This window comes from Nannobrachium achirus (assembly GCF_963921795.1).
Source record: "Nannobrachium achirus genome assembly, chromosome: 10".
NCBI classification, from domain to species: Eukaryota; Metazoa; Chordata; class Actinopteri; order Myctophiformes; family Myctophidae; genus Nannobrachium; species Nannobrachium achirus.
In genome coordinates, this window is record NC_137819.1 from 1,565,101 (window position 1) to 1,581,384 (window position 16,284).

General features: G+C 42.9%; 1 protein-coding gene across 1 annotated transcript; it reads left to right on the forward strand.

The window, feature by feature from the left end:
• Positions 1–8,597: 8,597 nt before the first annotated feature.
• On the forward strand, positions 8,598–9,041 carry LOC308292644 (ubiquitin-conjugating enzyme E2 D4-like; the record flags this gene model as incomplete). The annotated part of the gene is made up of 1 exon (XM_080735040.1): positions 8,598–9,041. The coding sequence occupies one exon, from the start codon at positions 8,598–8,600 to the stop codon at positions 9,039–9,041; it is 444 nt and encodes a 147-aa protein (XP_080591166.1).
• Between the last annotated feature and the right edge of the window lie 7,243 nt (positions 9,042–16,284).

Consider the following 16,284-nt stretch of genomic DNA (forward strand, 5'->3'; position numbering starts at 1 on the left):
CAAGGTCAAGGTAATAGTGGGGCAGGGGAGAGGCTTAGGGTTGCCAACTCCCAGAGTTTCAAATTGGCGCCGCCAAAAAATCTGGTATTTTCGGTTATAAAGTTGGCTAAAACAGGTATAGGTTTCCTTTCACAATATTAATTCGGGTGTCTTTGGGCCACCTAACCTATTTTCCTTAAAATCATAGTAGTGTAGTCCTATATTTTATTTCTCTCAATTTTCCAAAACATATAGGTCTACCTGGTTCTTATGTGCCCACTCTCTGTTACCCAACACTAGTTTAATCATATTGGCATACAGTAATAACCATTAGGTTTTAAAAACAAAATCAACTCATGCTTATATTATTTCACATACCAGCCAGTCTGGGGTCGCTTTAGTTGGCAGACAAGACTAGCCTACTGTAGTGCTCCCAGGAATACCATCCCATGGCTTAATTTCTGCTTGCTTGCCTGCTTTTTCACCTTCTCTATTACCTATCATGGATTAATTGCGACCGTAAGGTCGCAGTTTAGTATGAAAACCTCCACCGGCCGTCCGTCGGTCACACGTGCGGTCGACCGCACGTCACACGTGCGGTCGACGTGTGATGAGGTCACGATGAGTCATCTATGCCCAAATATAGATTTCTAGGTCAGATGGCCCATAGAGTTTGTGATGTCAAACCTAGCAACCCAATATAAACAAACCTGATGTCAGACCTGAAGTATCCTTTTATACCCATATATGGAGATACAGAGATCTCCATATATGGGCATATTAGAAAGCCCATATATGGGCATATACGGATGACATCAGGGATATCCATATATGGGCATAAAAGGGACAAGGGCTTACAGTTAAGAGATCTCCATATATGGGCATATCAGAAAGCCCATATATGTTCATATACTGATGACATCAGGAATATCCATATATGGGCATAAAAGGGACAAGGACTTACAGTTAAGAGATCTCCATATATGGGCATAAAGGGACAAGGACTGTTACAGTAGATATAGAGATGTCCATATATGGGCATAAATGAACAAGGACTGACAAACACTGAGATCTCCATATAACCTATGGGAATATAAGGGACGAGGACTGTCAGCTTGTAGACCTATTTTCTAAATATTGTTGTACATTAAAAACTTGAAATGGGTCGTTCTGCATAGTACTTGGGATTTGTTGATGTAAATGTTCACATAGAGTGTAATAATTGGTAAAACAAACTTTTGGCCTATTTGTGGAGATAAGCGACCAACGGTCGCTTATCTCCCGATTAGGGAGTCTTACTGGTGTCTAATCTGTTTGTACACAATCTTCTGTCACACGTTTTTTTAAGACATTAAACAATGTTCTGAGCCGAGCACTGTCGTATGCTCGCAGGCAACTTGTGGACTCACTGAACCTACAGCCCATGGGAAGGGATTGGTGTAGGGGACGGAGACTGTGTCTTAGCAACACTGTTAATGAGCCAATGAGCTGCCTACAAACAGCGCAGCACCTCACACAGAAATGGGATGCAGCACTCAGAGGAGAGCAGAGTGGAAGCTCACTGACAGGCAGAATCGCTGTCATTTGTCAATTAAATCATCCCGTCATTCATATTTAACCCCCAACCTTAAAATACAAGACAAAGAGCGTCTCGTATCAGTTCAATACGGGACACGTCTTTTAGTTTCCAAAAACGGGACGATTGTGTATTTTACGGGACGGTTGGCAACCCTAGAGAGGCTCCTATAGCACACCAACAGTTAGTTAAGAATTACTCTTGTTTCCCTGGTCAACTAATGTCCCATGAGGTCCCGCTGCATCCTCAAAGCCAGCATGCTATGAGGACAGAACCGCAAAACAAAGTGCCAGAGCGAGCACAGACAACGACCATTCTCTTAACGGCGCCGCCACCTTTGATCATGAACCTTTCCGACAAGGCCTGTGTTTTCCCATTGTTTGAGGACCTCTGCGACATAATCTCTCTTGGAGGTTGAACTCGCTGGAGGAGGGATGCTCTGCATCCTCTGAGCCCCTGGCAGGGGGTCGCGGTGGGCAGCTGCAGCAGGGGAGGAGGTATGGGCTGCGAAGGTCAGGGCCACGCGCTCACTACTGGTGGTGGCAAGGCGGGGGTCTAGGTCCATGAGAGGCACGCGTGCTGCTGCGCTGCTCAGGGTGGAGGCTGTGGGCAGACGAGCTGCCAGGTAGCTTGTTGGCATGCTGGTGCCCGGCAAACCTCTGGTTGAGCTTGAGGAGACGGTAGCGGCTGGGACTTTAGTGGCAGGAGCCTCTTTGGACATAGTTGGTTCTCTGACTGTGGCCATCCTGGAAGATTTTACGGAGGAAGCATAATAGCTGGGAGGCTGGGTGTACAGCGGGATTCCCAGCTTGGTTACGAATTGGTACTCAGAGGCCGAACGCGCACTTCCTCCTCCGCCGTCGTTGCTTCTTTTGCTTTTCTGGTCGACTGGAACGGTTCCGTTGTCGTTGTCGAGCACCGTCTTGAGGATCTCTTTGAGCAACTTGTAGTCTGGCGAGGTTATCTTCGCAGTGGCAGATGGGAGTCCCAAGGATCTTCGAGGACAGTGAATCTCCCTCTGGGCCAGAGGCAGGAACCGCAGTGAAGAGTGCGTGATCCTCTGCAGAGGATGGCGCGGAGGGGCGATGGGGAACCTGTTCTCTGGCCGTCTTTCTGGACTTTGGTCCACTTCTTGGTACAGCTGGCCCGGTCCTCTCCCAGGGACGATGGGGAACGTTTTCTCTGGCCGTCTTTCTGGACTTTGGTCCACGTCTTGGTACAGCTGGCCCGGTCCTCTACTAGGTAGGTGATCCCGAGGGCAAAACGAATCGCCAGTGGCCCGTTGAAGACTTGAGCCAGAATAGACCCCTGATGCCGGGGCAACGAGTGTTGCGAGGTTGCCGTGGCAGCTTCTGTCTCTCTCTGCCGTGGGAGACGGGACTCCGTTCAACCGGCGCCAGAGCGCGGCTGCAGTGGTCAGTACGCGCTGGGTGTCGGGGCCTAACATCACATACAGCGATTCTTTTGCATAACGTGTCATACCAGACACTACGAGGATGAAGCTGGCGCGTAGAAAAGTGGGAACATCACACAACATCACGTACAGCGGCTGTCTGTCATAACAACTACACTTATAACACAACAAGAGGATAATAAGGCTGACATAAAGTACAAAAGGAATATAATAAAGAGCTAGAAAATATACCACAAGAGAGATAGCAGACAATATGAACCGTTTCTTTTCCCTTGGGGTCATGGCTGTCCCTAAGGACCACGCCACAGGAAGGACCATTTGAATAAAACTCTATTCTTACTGGAGGGAAGGTGAACTGCAGGAGGGTGTTGCGGCGGCTGGTGGAATCCCACCTCTCGCTGTGGTTCTATACTCTTTGGCAGGGATGGTAACATCCCGGTGACGTCACAATAAGTCAGCCATGTCCATGTCCATATTAGGAGGTGCAGGTCAGCCAAATCCAGCCTGAATCTGATTGTATAAAGATTGGAATCCGATTTGCTTACATAGTCTAAATGCAGACAGGTCACATGCAGGTCAAATGAAATCCGATTTCTACCAACCACATCCAGAGGTGGTTTCAAATCTGATTCAAATCTGATTTCTAAAGATGTGTCACAGTCTGAACGCAGTAACCTGATCTAACGAGCCAAGTCACATATGAAACTGATAGAAAAATTAAATCAGATTTAGGCCACGGCCAGACGAATCTGGATATTTCATATATCCCAGATTTTCAGATATCCACACACACACACACACACACACACACACACACACACACACACACACACACCACGACAAAGATATCTAGGTCTAAACTAATCTGAGTCCCCAGACCTCCAATAGGGGGAGGTCTATAATGAGTCATCGTCTTCAGAGATATCCGTGTTCCATGCCTATACGGATCCAGTGAATTGGATATGTTTCAATGTCTTCACATTTTTATCCGCTTTCAAAAATATCCAGCTTCGCGTACGAAATATCCAGCTTTAAGTGGCTGCAAGCCCCAATCACACAAAGAAATGTCCAGCTTCACAAATATCCAGATTCGTGTAGCTGGCACCTCAGTACTCTATTGAAGTGTTTCAATCTTCAATACTTTTACGCCTACTGTCACTACATCTGAGAGACATAGCCTATTGTACTTTTACTCAACTACAATTATTTGAAAACTTTTCAAATAATTACAAAACATATAATAATACAAAACAAACATTAACTGTAGGCTCTGAATGCAACGCATTGTGAGATTGTAGATCTGCTATTTTCAAAAGATTTTTGAAGCGGTGAAAACCGCTTCCAATGAGTGGCTTTGTGTGTCCCACGCCCATATATGGTCATTTCAGTCCAGAATGAACAGGCTTTTTCGAAAACAAAATGTCTGTCACCTCATGTCCATTCAGTCCAGAATGAACAGGTTTTATCTGTCCTGTACGTCCAGAATATCAGTCCAGAATGAATAGGCTTTTTCAAAAAGCAAAATGTGTGTCCCATGTCCATATATGGCCATTTCAGTTCAGAATGAACAGTCCAGAATGAACAGGTTTCATCTGTCCTGTATGTCCAGAATATGTGTGTAGTGTCTCTCCCGGTCTGATGATTGGATACTTTGAGGATTGGTCAAGCTTCACATGATAATTCGGCCCTCCAGATAAAATCATTCATTCATTCAGAATATATAAAGAATGTAGAATTCAGAATATATAAAGAATGTATAGATCACAGAGTTCATAACTCTAGAACACATAGAATAGAAGTTCACCGCTTCACTTCGAACCGAGGTTTGATTTTTTATATCTGAAAACTTCTGATTTAATGAGGTCCTACTTTTGCTATTTTAACACATTGACCGCCATTTTAACATTCACTGTAGGCTCCCCTGCCATTTTGTTTAAGCATTTTCTTCATATTTAGACATTTTTCCTAAATTCCCTGTTTGCACGAAAATGTCATACAGTGCATGGATTAAAAGAGGACATCCTCTAGTCTCTCCAAAAAATATTTTTTTGTATGTACGATGTAGCAATCTAGAGTTTTGGCCATTTCAAACCCCTTGTTTTTTCAAAATCCAGGTGGAAATTCAAAATAATTGGAGTTATTGACCTTTTTGTGAATGATCTGTTTTCAAGTGGATAACTCACTTGAGATGTGTCTTTATGGCTTCAGGCATTATCAGATAAGTGTACTAATGTAATTAAGTAATAGGATTTATTTTTAGAATTTTCTGTTTAGAAAAATGCAGAGAAAAATATTTTTATTGGCTATATCTGACCAAAAAACTCACATACTATATTGCAGTATTTCTGTGAGTATTTCTGTGAGCCCCCACTTGGGGGCGCTTTCTCTCTGTCTCTGTGTGTCTGCTGGTTGTCTTTTGCTCTGTACAGGTGCACACACACAAATAGACATAAAAGGGGGCATGAGTCTTTTTTCTAACATGTCCTAGAATGTGAAAATAGCAGATCTACAAGCTCTACAAGCTCAACACATCGCTCTGAGACTGTGACACATTGAGAGCTTGTCATTCAATTTTATATGAGATACTTCAATGGTTTCCAGTGGAAATAAGCTTAGTCTTTTCATGGATCTCCTTTTAGTAGACCTTGTACCAGTGAACTGTACCGTCATGAAACTGTACCTTTTCCTATGCAAACTTCTAATAAAGTCTTCAATCAATCAATCAAAGTCGAGCTTGTAGATCTGCTATTTTCACATTCTAGGACATGTTGGAAAAATGTCTCCCCCTGCTCCTAAAAAAATCCTCTGCACTGCCCTGCTAAACAGCTCCTCTGCGTCTTTGCTCGTTAGTAACGACACTAGTTGATCTCTTGCTTTTTGGGAGGAGCGTGGTGGGGGAGCGTGGGAGTTTTAGTGGTGGTCCGTGAGAAGTGTTGGCTGGAGACCAGGCAGGGTAATGAGAGGACGGACCCCCTTCCAGGGACCACTTCACTTGTCTCTGACTCAACTGGATCGCGTCGTGAACTTTATGTAATCGGGCAGTTTTATTGATTGATTTTGTAAGAGTTGATTATCGTGTTCCCACTGCTCTGCGGAGCGAAGCGTTGGGCCCGCGGACCCCCTGTTAGAAAGCCGACCAGGGACCCCCCTTTGCAAAGGACCGCCTGGCGCCAATGGCCTGCTTGGCTGCTTGTGGACCATTACAAAACAATATATTATAGCCTGGATATATGGATTATAACCTGTGGATTCTAATCAACCATCATCATTCTCAGGTATGTTTTAGAAGCATTTATATGGCGAATTGGCGATAATTATTTTGTATCTAGAGAGAGAGAGAGAGAGAGAGAGAGAGAGACAGATCTCTGAATCAGAGACTCTGATAGCACTGTGCTGATCAGGACAGGGGGACCACTGAAACAGACAGTGGTCCGTGGACCACCAGCCAGCTAAGAGATGTTCACACACACACACACACACACACACACACACACACACACACACACACACACACACACACACACACACACACACACACACACAGCTGTTCTCACACTTTTTTTTTCTTCTCTTTTTTTTCCGCCAGCCTTGTGTGCGCAAAATGCGTCACTGTGCCAGTTCACTGTGGGTTATGGGGAGATTTATATGCATTTGTATTGCAATTTATACATTATTACAGTCTTTTTTTCAAACACACTTACTTTGATGTGTGATATTTTAGGTTCTCTGTAAGATAAAAGGATAAAAATTTGTCACGAGCTGGGGGAGAGTGTAATTAAACATTACATTATATAAAAGCAAATTCTCGGGACTATCGGGCCTGGCGGGGAACGACATTGGGATTTTCTCGGGACTATCGGGGGAGGCGGGGAATGAGTTAAGTACATTTTTACACCAATACTTTTGTAGCCTGATTTCAGACTCAGCTCACAAAGAGAGTGGGCGGGTCTATGGGCTGGAACCAGGCAAATGCTTTTACTCAAGTAACTATGAGGAAAAAGGTTTGTCGACTACCCTTATTTCACTAATGAAAACGAAATAAGAACAAAATAAAATCTAAGCTACAATGACTAAAACCAAGACTGAATATAATTATTGACAATTTCGATGCCATCAAGGTCCACCAAAATACATTTTTGTAGACAAAATAAACGTGTTTAGTCAACTATAATTTTCTGATATTTAGTCGACTAAAACTAAAAAAGAAATCAGATGACTAAAATATGACTAAAACTAAATCCCATTTCATTCAGAAGGCTAAGACTAAAACAAAATCAAACTAGAAAAGATGCAATTGGAAATTTCAAGTGTGGTTGCATATTTATTGCCTGGATATATAGCCAGAACCTCACCACTCCCCCCATAGAACCACCATAGAACTCAACTACACTAACTACGCCAGTCAGAATATACTAGTAAGACGCCTCAGGGCTGCATGCGAGTTCTTGGCCATCTGGCCAGTAATGTATATCGGACCAGTTACCCATATATGGAGACCCCTGCATGATAGTCAACAATGTTATGTCAAAACATGCCCATATTATGAGCATTACCAAATATGGGCATTCCCAGATATTGATGACATTGGGACAGGGATCTCCATATATGCGCATAAAACGTATGTTAATTAGAGTTAGGAGTTAGGGCCTGGGTTTGATGCCTGGGGATCTCCTTATATGGGCATAAGGGGTACCCTAACAGGGCATCATCTGCGAATGCCCATACTGTATATGGACATTTTATTTATTTTATCCTTTATTAATATTTATCCATATACATATGGACTTAATATTAACGTTTTCGGGGAAGGTAGGGTGTAAATCAGCGTAAAGCAGGCTCTGAATGTTTCTGGGAATGCCCATATATGGACTTTTTATTTTATTTTATCCTTTATTAATAATAATATGTATCCATATGCATACAATATTTTTTATGCCCATACATGGAGATCCCTATCTGAACCAGTCACACAGATATGGGCCATGGCTTGACCATCTGGCCAGTGATATATATCGATGACATCAGGGATCTTCATATATGGGTATAAAAGAGATTCTGGGGAATACCCATGTATGGACTTTTACATGGTGATGTCACCTGTGATATCACCTGTGATGTCACAGTGACAAGGGAACCAACCAATAGACAGTAAAAATGTGTACTGACTGACTGACACGGAGACAGGCTGCAACGTTTCTCATGGTATACTGCGACCTTGGTCGCAATCCGACTTGTTGATGATGACGTCACCAAGAATGCTGGTCCCTCATTGGCTGTTAATGGTGACGTCACCAAGAATGCTGGTCCCTGATTGGCCACTGGCTTAAACACAAACAGATACGCCACATACAAAACGCAGTACTTGTGCGCAGTGCTGGCGCAAGTAAATATGCTGTCAAAATCAGCACTTGCCTATACGTGATGTCATCATCATGACGTAACTTCTGTGACCTAACAGTGACGTCACAGTGTTAATGAATTTTGACCCTTTAAAAGCAGGTCACACGGACCGCTCTGAAAACAACACCTACCGTAGCCGAGTCAAAGAATTTGGCGTGTTTGGAGTTTAGCTGTTACTGAAAGCAAATCAAACCTCAAACGTACCAGACTTTCAACAGCAGGCTCGACATGGCTTTGAGGAGGATAAAGAAGGAGTTGCAAGACTTGCAAACGGATCCACCCGCCCAGTGCTCGGCCGGTCCGGTCGGGGAGGACTTGTTTCACTGGCAAGCCACCATCATGGGGCCGACGGACAGCGCGTACCAAGGAGGGGTGTTCTTCCTCGCCATCCACTTCCCCACCGACTATCCCTTCAAACCTCCGAAGGTAGCCTTCACGACAAAGATCTACCACCCAAACATAAACAGCAACGGTAGCATTTGCCTCGACATCTTGAGGTCACAGTGGTCACCTGCCCTCACGGTATCAAAGGTGTTATTGTCCATATGCTCTCTGCTCTGCGATCCCAACCCGGACGACCCTCTCGTCCCAGACATTGCACACATCTATAAATCCGATAAACAGCAGTACAACACCTTAGCCAGAGAATGGACTCAAAAGTACGCAATGTGAAAGACTGTGAAAGTTTGGCCATATTGGAAATAGTTTGGGTGCACGTCTTGCTGGTGGACTCCTCAAAAATAAGTAGTAATAGGTCAGAGTGGCTTATTGTCGGTATCGGGCCAAGAAGTGTCTGTCCCCTTTTCTCCCCCTGTGAGATGGATTGTGAGGTTGAGCACCTAGCCATCAGTACTTACTGCACGGCTTATAATTACCCCAAGCCGTGCTACTCCGACACGCAGTTGTCGACGACCGGGATCGAACCCAGAACGTTGTGGGCCAAAGTGAGTGCTGTACTGACTGAGCTACCCGGATAGAACCAAAAGACTGGTTCTAGATAAGGTGTTTTTTTTGCCTATGAGAACTTTCTTTACCAGATTGAACAGATTTTATCCTTTAATTAACATTTGCCTCTTTTGGTTTGATATTTGCTATTATTGGGATGCACTGCATAAAAGAGAAAAAAGAGCAACAGTGATTTAATTTCCCCAAAAGTTCTACTTTTCTCTCAAATTTTAAAAAGAACTACATATTATCATTTTGCATTAAAAGGCCAAAAAGAAAACTATCAAAAAACGGCAGCAGGAGATAGCCATACAATTGCCAGCCAGCGTGCATTCGACAGAGGCACACCGCATCAGCAAGTTGGCAGACTTGCCAGACAGTGCAAACATCGGACAAATGACCCTATGTTAGACAGTTAGTTACCAGCCATGCTGGAGAACAGACACCTCTACTCTCGGCAGTAAAACGTAAACTGGCCTGGTATGGTCATACGTCTCTGTCAAAGACCATCCTACAGGGGACAGTAGACAGAAAGCGGAGAAGAGAAGAATGGACTGGCTGCAGCTTCCAAAACCTGCTTCTCACAGCAGAAGATCGAGAGCGTTGGAGATCCCTGACTGCCCAAGCGTCCACCATGCCACCGCTACGGTCCCCTAGGCCGGTGGCTCTCAAAGTGGGGTCCGAGGACCCCCAGGGGTCCTCAGATAAATGATGGATAGTCACACCGTTGGTTTTGCACAGGCAGTAGAAAGTCTAGAAACATAACCTACTTTATCATTAAATTTACTAAACGCATATCATGATGATTTAAAATATACATATATTTATAAACTACTAAGGTAATAAAATCAAGTGTAATAAAGTTAGCTCAAAACCTCCCATTGAGATCATAAAAAAGGCGACATATGCTGGTCCATGAAGAGGAACAGCAGGCTCAATGAGAAACCTGGAAGTGGCTTCAATTCCAGTGAATTAAGCTAACCCCCTTGGTCACAACATGAGGACAGGTGGCCCTTATATTAAAAGGGCTGTTTATTATTTATTTTTTCATAGGGTTTTTTGTTATTTATTTGTTTATTTTACCATAGAGATGGTCCTTATGAAGCCATTTGGGTTCTTTTTGTTGCCTCTGTGAGACAGAACATCTACAAATGGGTCTGTGAATCTCTCTCTCTGAGATAATCCTGCAAAGCGCTGTGTTTGTGTATAGGCCTTCTGTATATTTCTTGATGGGAGCATAGCTGTGACTATAGTAGATGTTTTGTTTTGCGATATTACTCTTTGTTGTTTATTGATTATATGATGTATGTACCATGAGCCAGATGATATTTTGTTGTTGTGCTGTCTTTGGGCGTAAGACATTAAGAAAATAAAATTAACAAAAGAATAATACAATTATACATATAGTTTATTCTGGAAGTGAATAGCAGTGGATCAGATATTCCTTTGTGAACTAAACCAACTCTCCCTCAAGGCAGGTGAGGTTATATGGTGTTCCCTAGTTCCTCCCTAAAGTTCTCCCACAGTAAATTATTCACTTTGATTCACATTTTTAATACTTTAATAATAATAATAGCTGTGATTAGCAAGTACCCAAAGTCACTTTTACATAAAAGAAAAGAACCAACGTAAGATTTATTTCTGAACATTTGCTGCTGAATGTTTATTAGATTGGCAAAGATTCCATCGTTGAGAAAATGTTTATATTTTGTGATATAATCCTGTGAATAACGTCTCATCCACCGTACTGCTCACATCAACATGACATCATCAATGTGACTGTGAGACTGTGAGATTCACAGGGAGCCACGCCGTCTCGTTCTTCTTCACACTCATAGGGGGACTGAGCCAACCAGTAGACGGTCTGTGAGTGGGTCTGTGGAAAGTCCACAAGGCTTAGATCAGGCTGAAACCACAGGACACATCCTACCCTGACGAAGGCCGTGCTCGCCGCCACACGTGGGATATCCCAGTTTGTAGACTTCTATGATGAACTAGGGGTGGCAGTGGCTCAGGGTAGAGTTGTTGTCTTAGAACATGGAGTGTTCCCAGTTCGATCCTGGGCTCCCCCAGAGTTGATGTTGAAGAGTCCTTGAGCAAGACTCTGAACCCCTAGCTGCTCCCGGTGACCAGGTTGGTGCCTTGCATGGTTTCCTCTGCTATCAGTGTGTGAATGTGTGAGTGAATAACGGTGAATGTAATTAATGGACACTCTCTGTAATGCACCATTTACCATTTAACTAGCCATTCAATTCAATAGGCTTTTTAACTTATTTCACCAGAGGAGTGCCTTGGTTTATTTTTCCTTAGTTAGAGCTTAGGTAAGTAAGCTTTCTTAACTTTGTAAGAGCACCTTCGCCACGCTTTTGTTTTTAACTTCCAAGACCCTCTCCTTTTTTCAGGCTGAGATCAGCTGAGTCATGTCACACCTCATGACATCATACTGTTAGACATGTCATCTGGCCACATTTAGTCCAAGATAACCTCTCATCAAGATGAGAGGTTACTGTATGACGTTATTAGATGAAACTCTTGTTTTTTGGGCCCGTCCCATGCACCACCCCAAGATTTCACCAGTCTTTTCCGTGTTTCTGTCGGGGAGTGGAGCGCTGGAATGTGTCTTGAGAGATTATTCTGTGTCCGCTCTTGCAAACCGCTGGGCCGATTCAGGACAATTTCTTGTGCACAGACAGAGTCAGTACCGCAAGGAAGTTCCGTAACAGATGGCTATACGTTGTAAGAGCTACCACGTGAAATTCGACATGTTCCCGGGCAATTCCTACTTTATTAGTTACGACTGAGAAACAGTTAACCAAGGTTAGAGAGAAGGCAAGAATACAACACGAGACACGTTAGGAGTACATGTTTACTTTTTGTGTTGAAATCGCCATAGGTGAATCTTAGATCACATCATATAAGAACTGTGTTCAAACAATAAACAAATGCTTGAGTCGAAAACTACACTTCCGGGTTTGAAGCAATGAAAATAAAAAGAGAAAGTTCATGGGGGCGTGGTAAGGCACATGCATAGTGTAACATGGAGCTGCGATGATGGAGTGTTCCAGCAGAGATGTTAGATAAAAAAGCTTGTGATCCATTCTCAGTCAATCGAGGTGAGTGTTTGGTTCTCTCCACTCAGCACCTAAACAGCTGCAGGTTTGTAATTCTCATCCACAACACAGACATAGTAATAAGGAACGATGAAAGTGACACAAACAGCACAATGCAACGGGGGCTTGTGCGGCATTGTGTGCTCTGGCTGCACATCTGAATCTGGAGCACATTTCAATAACTTTGAGCTTACAGTATATTCATTCAGGGATATGTGACACAGTTGTGCCTATCCACCTGTTTCCGCGAGAATTTACTTTAACCCTAACCCAATTTACATTATCTGTGGGACACTTCCGGAGAACAGCTGACATACAAGCTCACGTCGCGTTGCAGATGCAACCGCTGTGAGCTTGTAGATCACATTCGGCTGTGGCGCCGGAAGCTGCCGCACGCCTTCTGCGCAATGCACGACGGGACGTGGGAAAGTTGTGGATAGGGCACCAAATAGGTCTAGTTGTTTTGGCATATGAACATTTAATTTGAGCAAATAAAGAGCAAGTCCCCAGCGGGCACTTAAGTGAGACGAAACAAACACTATTTGATGCTCACACATCCACCATCTACTGAGGCTTTGTGTAGGTGCAGGCCAGACTTTACTGCACATGTGCAATACCCCGGCAGAAGGCTGTGACATGCCCAAGTGAACTTATTTCCCTTGGTTCGAAGTCTCAGGTACCTTCTAGCCGCGTTCATGGGAAATGTAGTCGTTGGGTTTTGTTTGACTCGTTTCTAGAGTTTAATGCATTAAGGTTGTTGCACACTGCTGCGTTTTTCGGGCCGAATATCGGAGTGAATTTCGGAGTGCGTAAATAAAAAAAAATCAACCTCACGTTATGTCAATGACGTTTGCACACTGCCCCCCGTTTCTACGGTTTTTTGGGCTGGATATGGCAGCCTGGAACGGTTGTTCAAGTGCAGCTAAACTTGGCATGTTAGTAAACGTGCCACAATTAACAATAATGAATTGCACCTGTGCAGCTGACTTGCGTGCGGATCCTGGGAATATACCATTTTGTCAAGATGGGGAGAATACAATACCTTGTTAAAGTGACCATTTTGTTAAATTTGGCATTTGTTTATTTTAATGTAATTTAACAACATAATAACCAGCACAGATAGACAAAGAGACATTCATGGATTTATATTTAAAAGTAACTTTTATTTTGCCCCTGGACCCAGGGTATGGCAGCTGCATACCCCTGCCATACCCAATTGACGCCCCTGACCTGGACCGTGTCCATCTTCCATCTTCTCCATTATCACTTCAAACATGTCTAGTGCTCTTAACAATCGGTGCTCAAAAGCAAAAACATTTAATTCGTGTAAACACTTCACTTTGCCAGCCAGACTCAAATACTCTTCCGCAAAGACGCTTCCATGCCAATGACCCTTGCAGAACATAATGATATACTGTATCTACTTCCTCTTTTCTGAATATCAAAATCTAAGCCTGTGCTCTATAAAGTACTGGCACAGAAAACATCATCAAGCAGGCCATAATAAGTTACCATATCCTACCATAGTCATACATGTCCATTGTTGTGTTTTATCAGATATATAGCACACAACAACCGGTCAAACTGTTAACCATGAACCTTTTGTTCATTTATGTTGTCACAGACGTCACGTGTGTCCCCAACTTGATTTTACAATTGTGGCCCTCTAGTTGAATACCCCTGGTCTAGAGTCTAGACTAGATTCTATAGACACTTTGAAAAAAGAAAAACAGGTTCCTACCCTTATAGCCGGGGACCAAGTCACCCAAAATGTGAGAAGACCTGTGATGTCTTGCCTTTTTATTTCTTTTTTATCTATAAGTTTGGTCATTAAAGTCCAAGGTATAGTGGAGTCAATGGGACAGTGAATATACAAATGGCCATAACTGTTTTTTCGCGATGTTTCCACCAGAGCAGGCCTCTCATTCTGTGGGCCTTAATGACCAAACTAATAGATAAAACAGAAATAAGAAGTATGGCAAGACATCACAGGTTCAACCCCTATTCCTTGAGCTTTTTGGCCTGTGGGTCCCTGACTATTAGATGTCTTCCTGGCTTCATCAGTTGGGTACAGTGATGTCCAGGTTAGGGTTAGTCTCTCTCTCTCTAGGTCAAGCCCTCCAGTGGTGTATAGAGCAGGGGTTTTCAAAGTGGGTGACGGGGCACCCTGGGGTGCCGTTACGGCAGTCCAGGGGTGCCGCGAGATCATTTGATAATATTTGGAATTTATTTGGACACTTGAAAAAATATTTAGTTTCATTTTAAACTTGAAGTACAAAGTTATTTTCAGTCAGTTCTAACCAAAATGGCTATTATCTTAACGTTTTCCTTGCAACATAATCACTAAAATATTGTCACTGTCGGGCAGAAACCTTGTATCTCCAAGTTTCAAATGTGTACGTCTTTTGGTATAGCAAAGCCCTGCTTCATCATACAAGACTGTCGCACAAAACTATAGTGAAATCAGCCGGATATGCTGTTTTCACTAGTGTAGTACATTTTATAGATGATAAATAGAAAACGAGCAGTTTTGGACATACAAGGTTTCCACCCAACAACGCTATAAGGTGCTGGGAGTGAAAATTATAATGTAGGGGTGCCTCGGATTAAAACAATATAAGTTTGGTAACCCCTGGTCTAGAGTCATCATCTCCATCCTCCTTGCATCATGGTGTGTCCTCCCCTGGGGGGACTGTGTGTGAAGTGAGTTTGGTCTGTTGAGCTACTCTAGGCCTACAGTAGCTTCAGTTTCCACTAGATGGCAGCAGTTGTCTTTTTGACAGGTTGTAGTAGTATACACTTTACTCTATACATTATCACTGTTTGCAGAGATATGTCGATGCTCTTTATTCAGAGGAACTTACATGTGAGGGTTTAATAACTGTGAGTTTTCATATAAAGACATTTGGTGCTGTGACACTGAGTGACACCACGTGTATAATTATTATAGTGAAAATAGAGCACATTCAAGCACCTAAATAGTAATACTAGCCTGTTATTACTTTTAATAATAGCCTACACATATTATGTATTATAAACAAAATTATTGGTATCAAAACGTAGTTAAAGTACCAAAAGTTAAAAGTACTCATTAGGCAGAGATTTCAAGTTTTCATGCAGGCCTATATGTATAAAAATCTTTTGAAAACAGCAGATCTACAATGCATCACATCACGAGCCTGTAGATCGGCTATTTTCTTTCAAAATCTACAAAGTAACTTGAAACAAAGTTTTCAAATAAATGTAGTGGAGCAAAAGTAGCCTACAATATTTGTACCGAGATGTAGTAGAAGTATGGATTTGGAGATAGAGGTGTGGCCTTGCCAAACAAGGTCAATCTCCGTCCACTATCTCTCTTGGATACAAGGAAGAAATGACCGGAGAACAGCAATGACAGTTCACTGGTTGTAAACAGAAGATGGATTGGGCAATGGAAATGTACTCTATTACAAGTAGAAGTCCAGTATTCAAAAAAAGTATTGGTATAAACCGATCTTTATTTCCAAAGCAATGGATGAATGTGATGGCTGTTCTGATTCTGCTTGTGCTCTTTCTGCGCTCATGCACTGAGAGCCGAAGTTGTGATATTTAGCGTGATATATTTTTATTGGGAGAAAATAACTGCTTTGGAAATTAAGATCGATTTATAATAATATAATATTCCCTATAAACAGTAAAATGTGGGTGATCATTATGTTGATCAAATATGGTTTTATTGAAATGCAATCAAAGCCTAGAGCAATTGAAAATCAGCCCAAAATAAACTAATTAGGGTCCTGCTTAACCTTCCCTATCAGACTCACCTCACCGCTACTCACCAGTTAAGAGTGGGGTGGCTCAGAGTAGATGACAGAGTACAG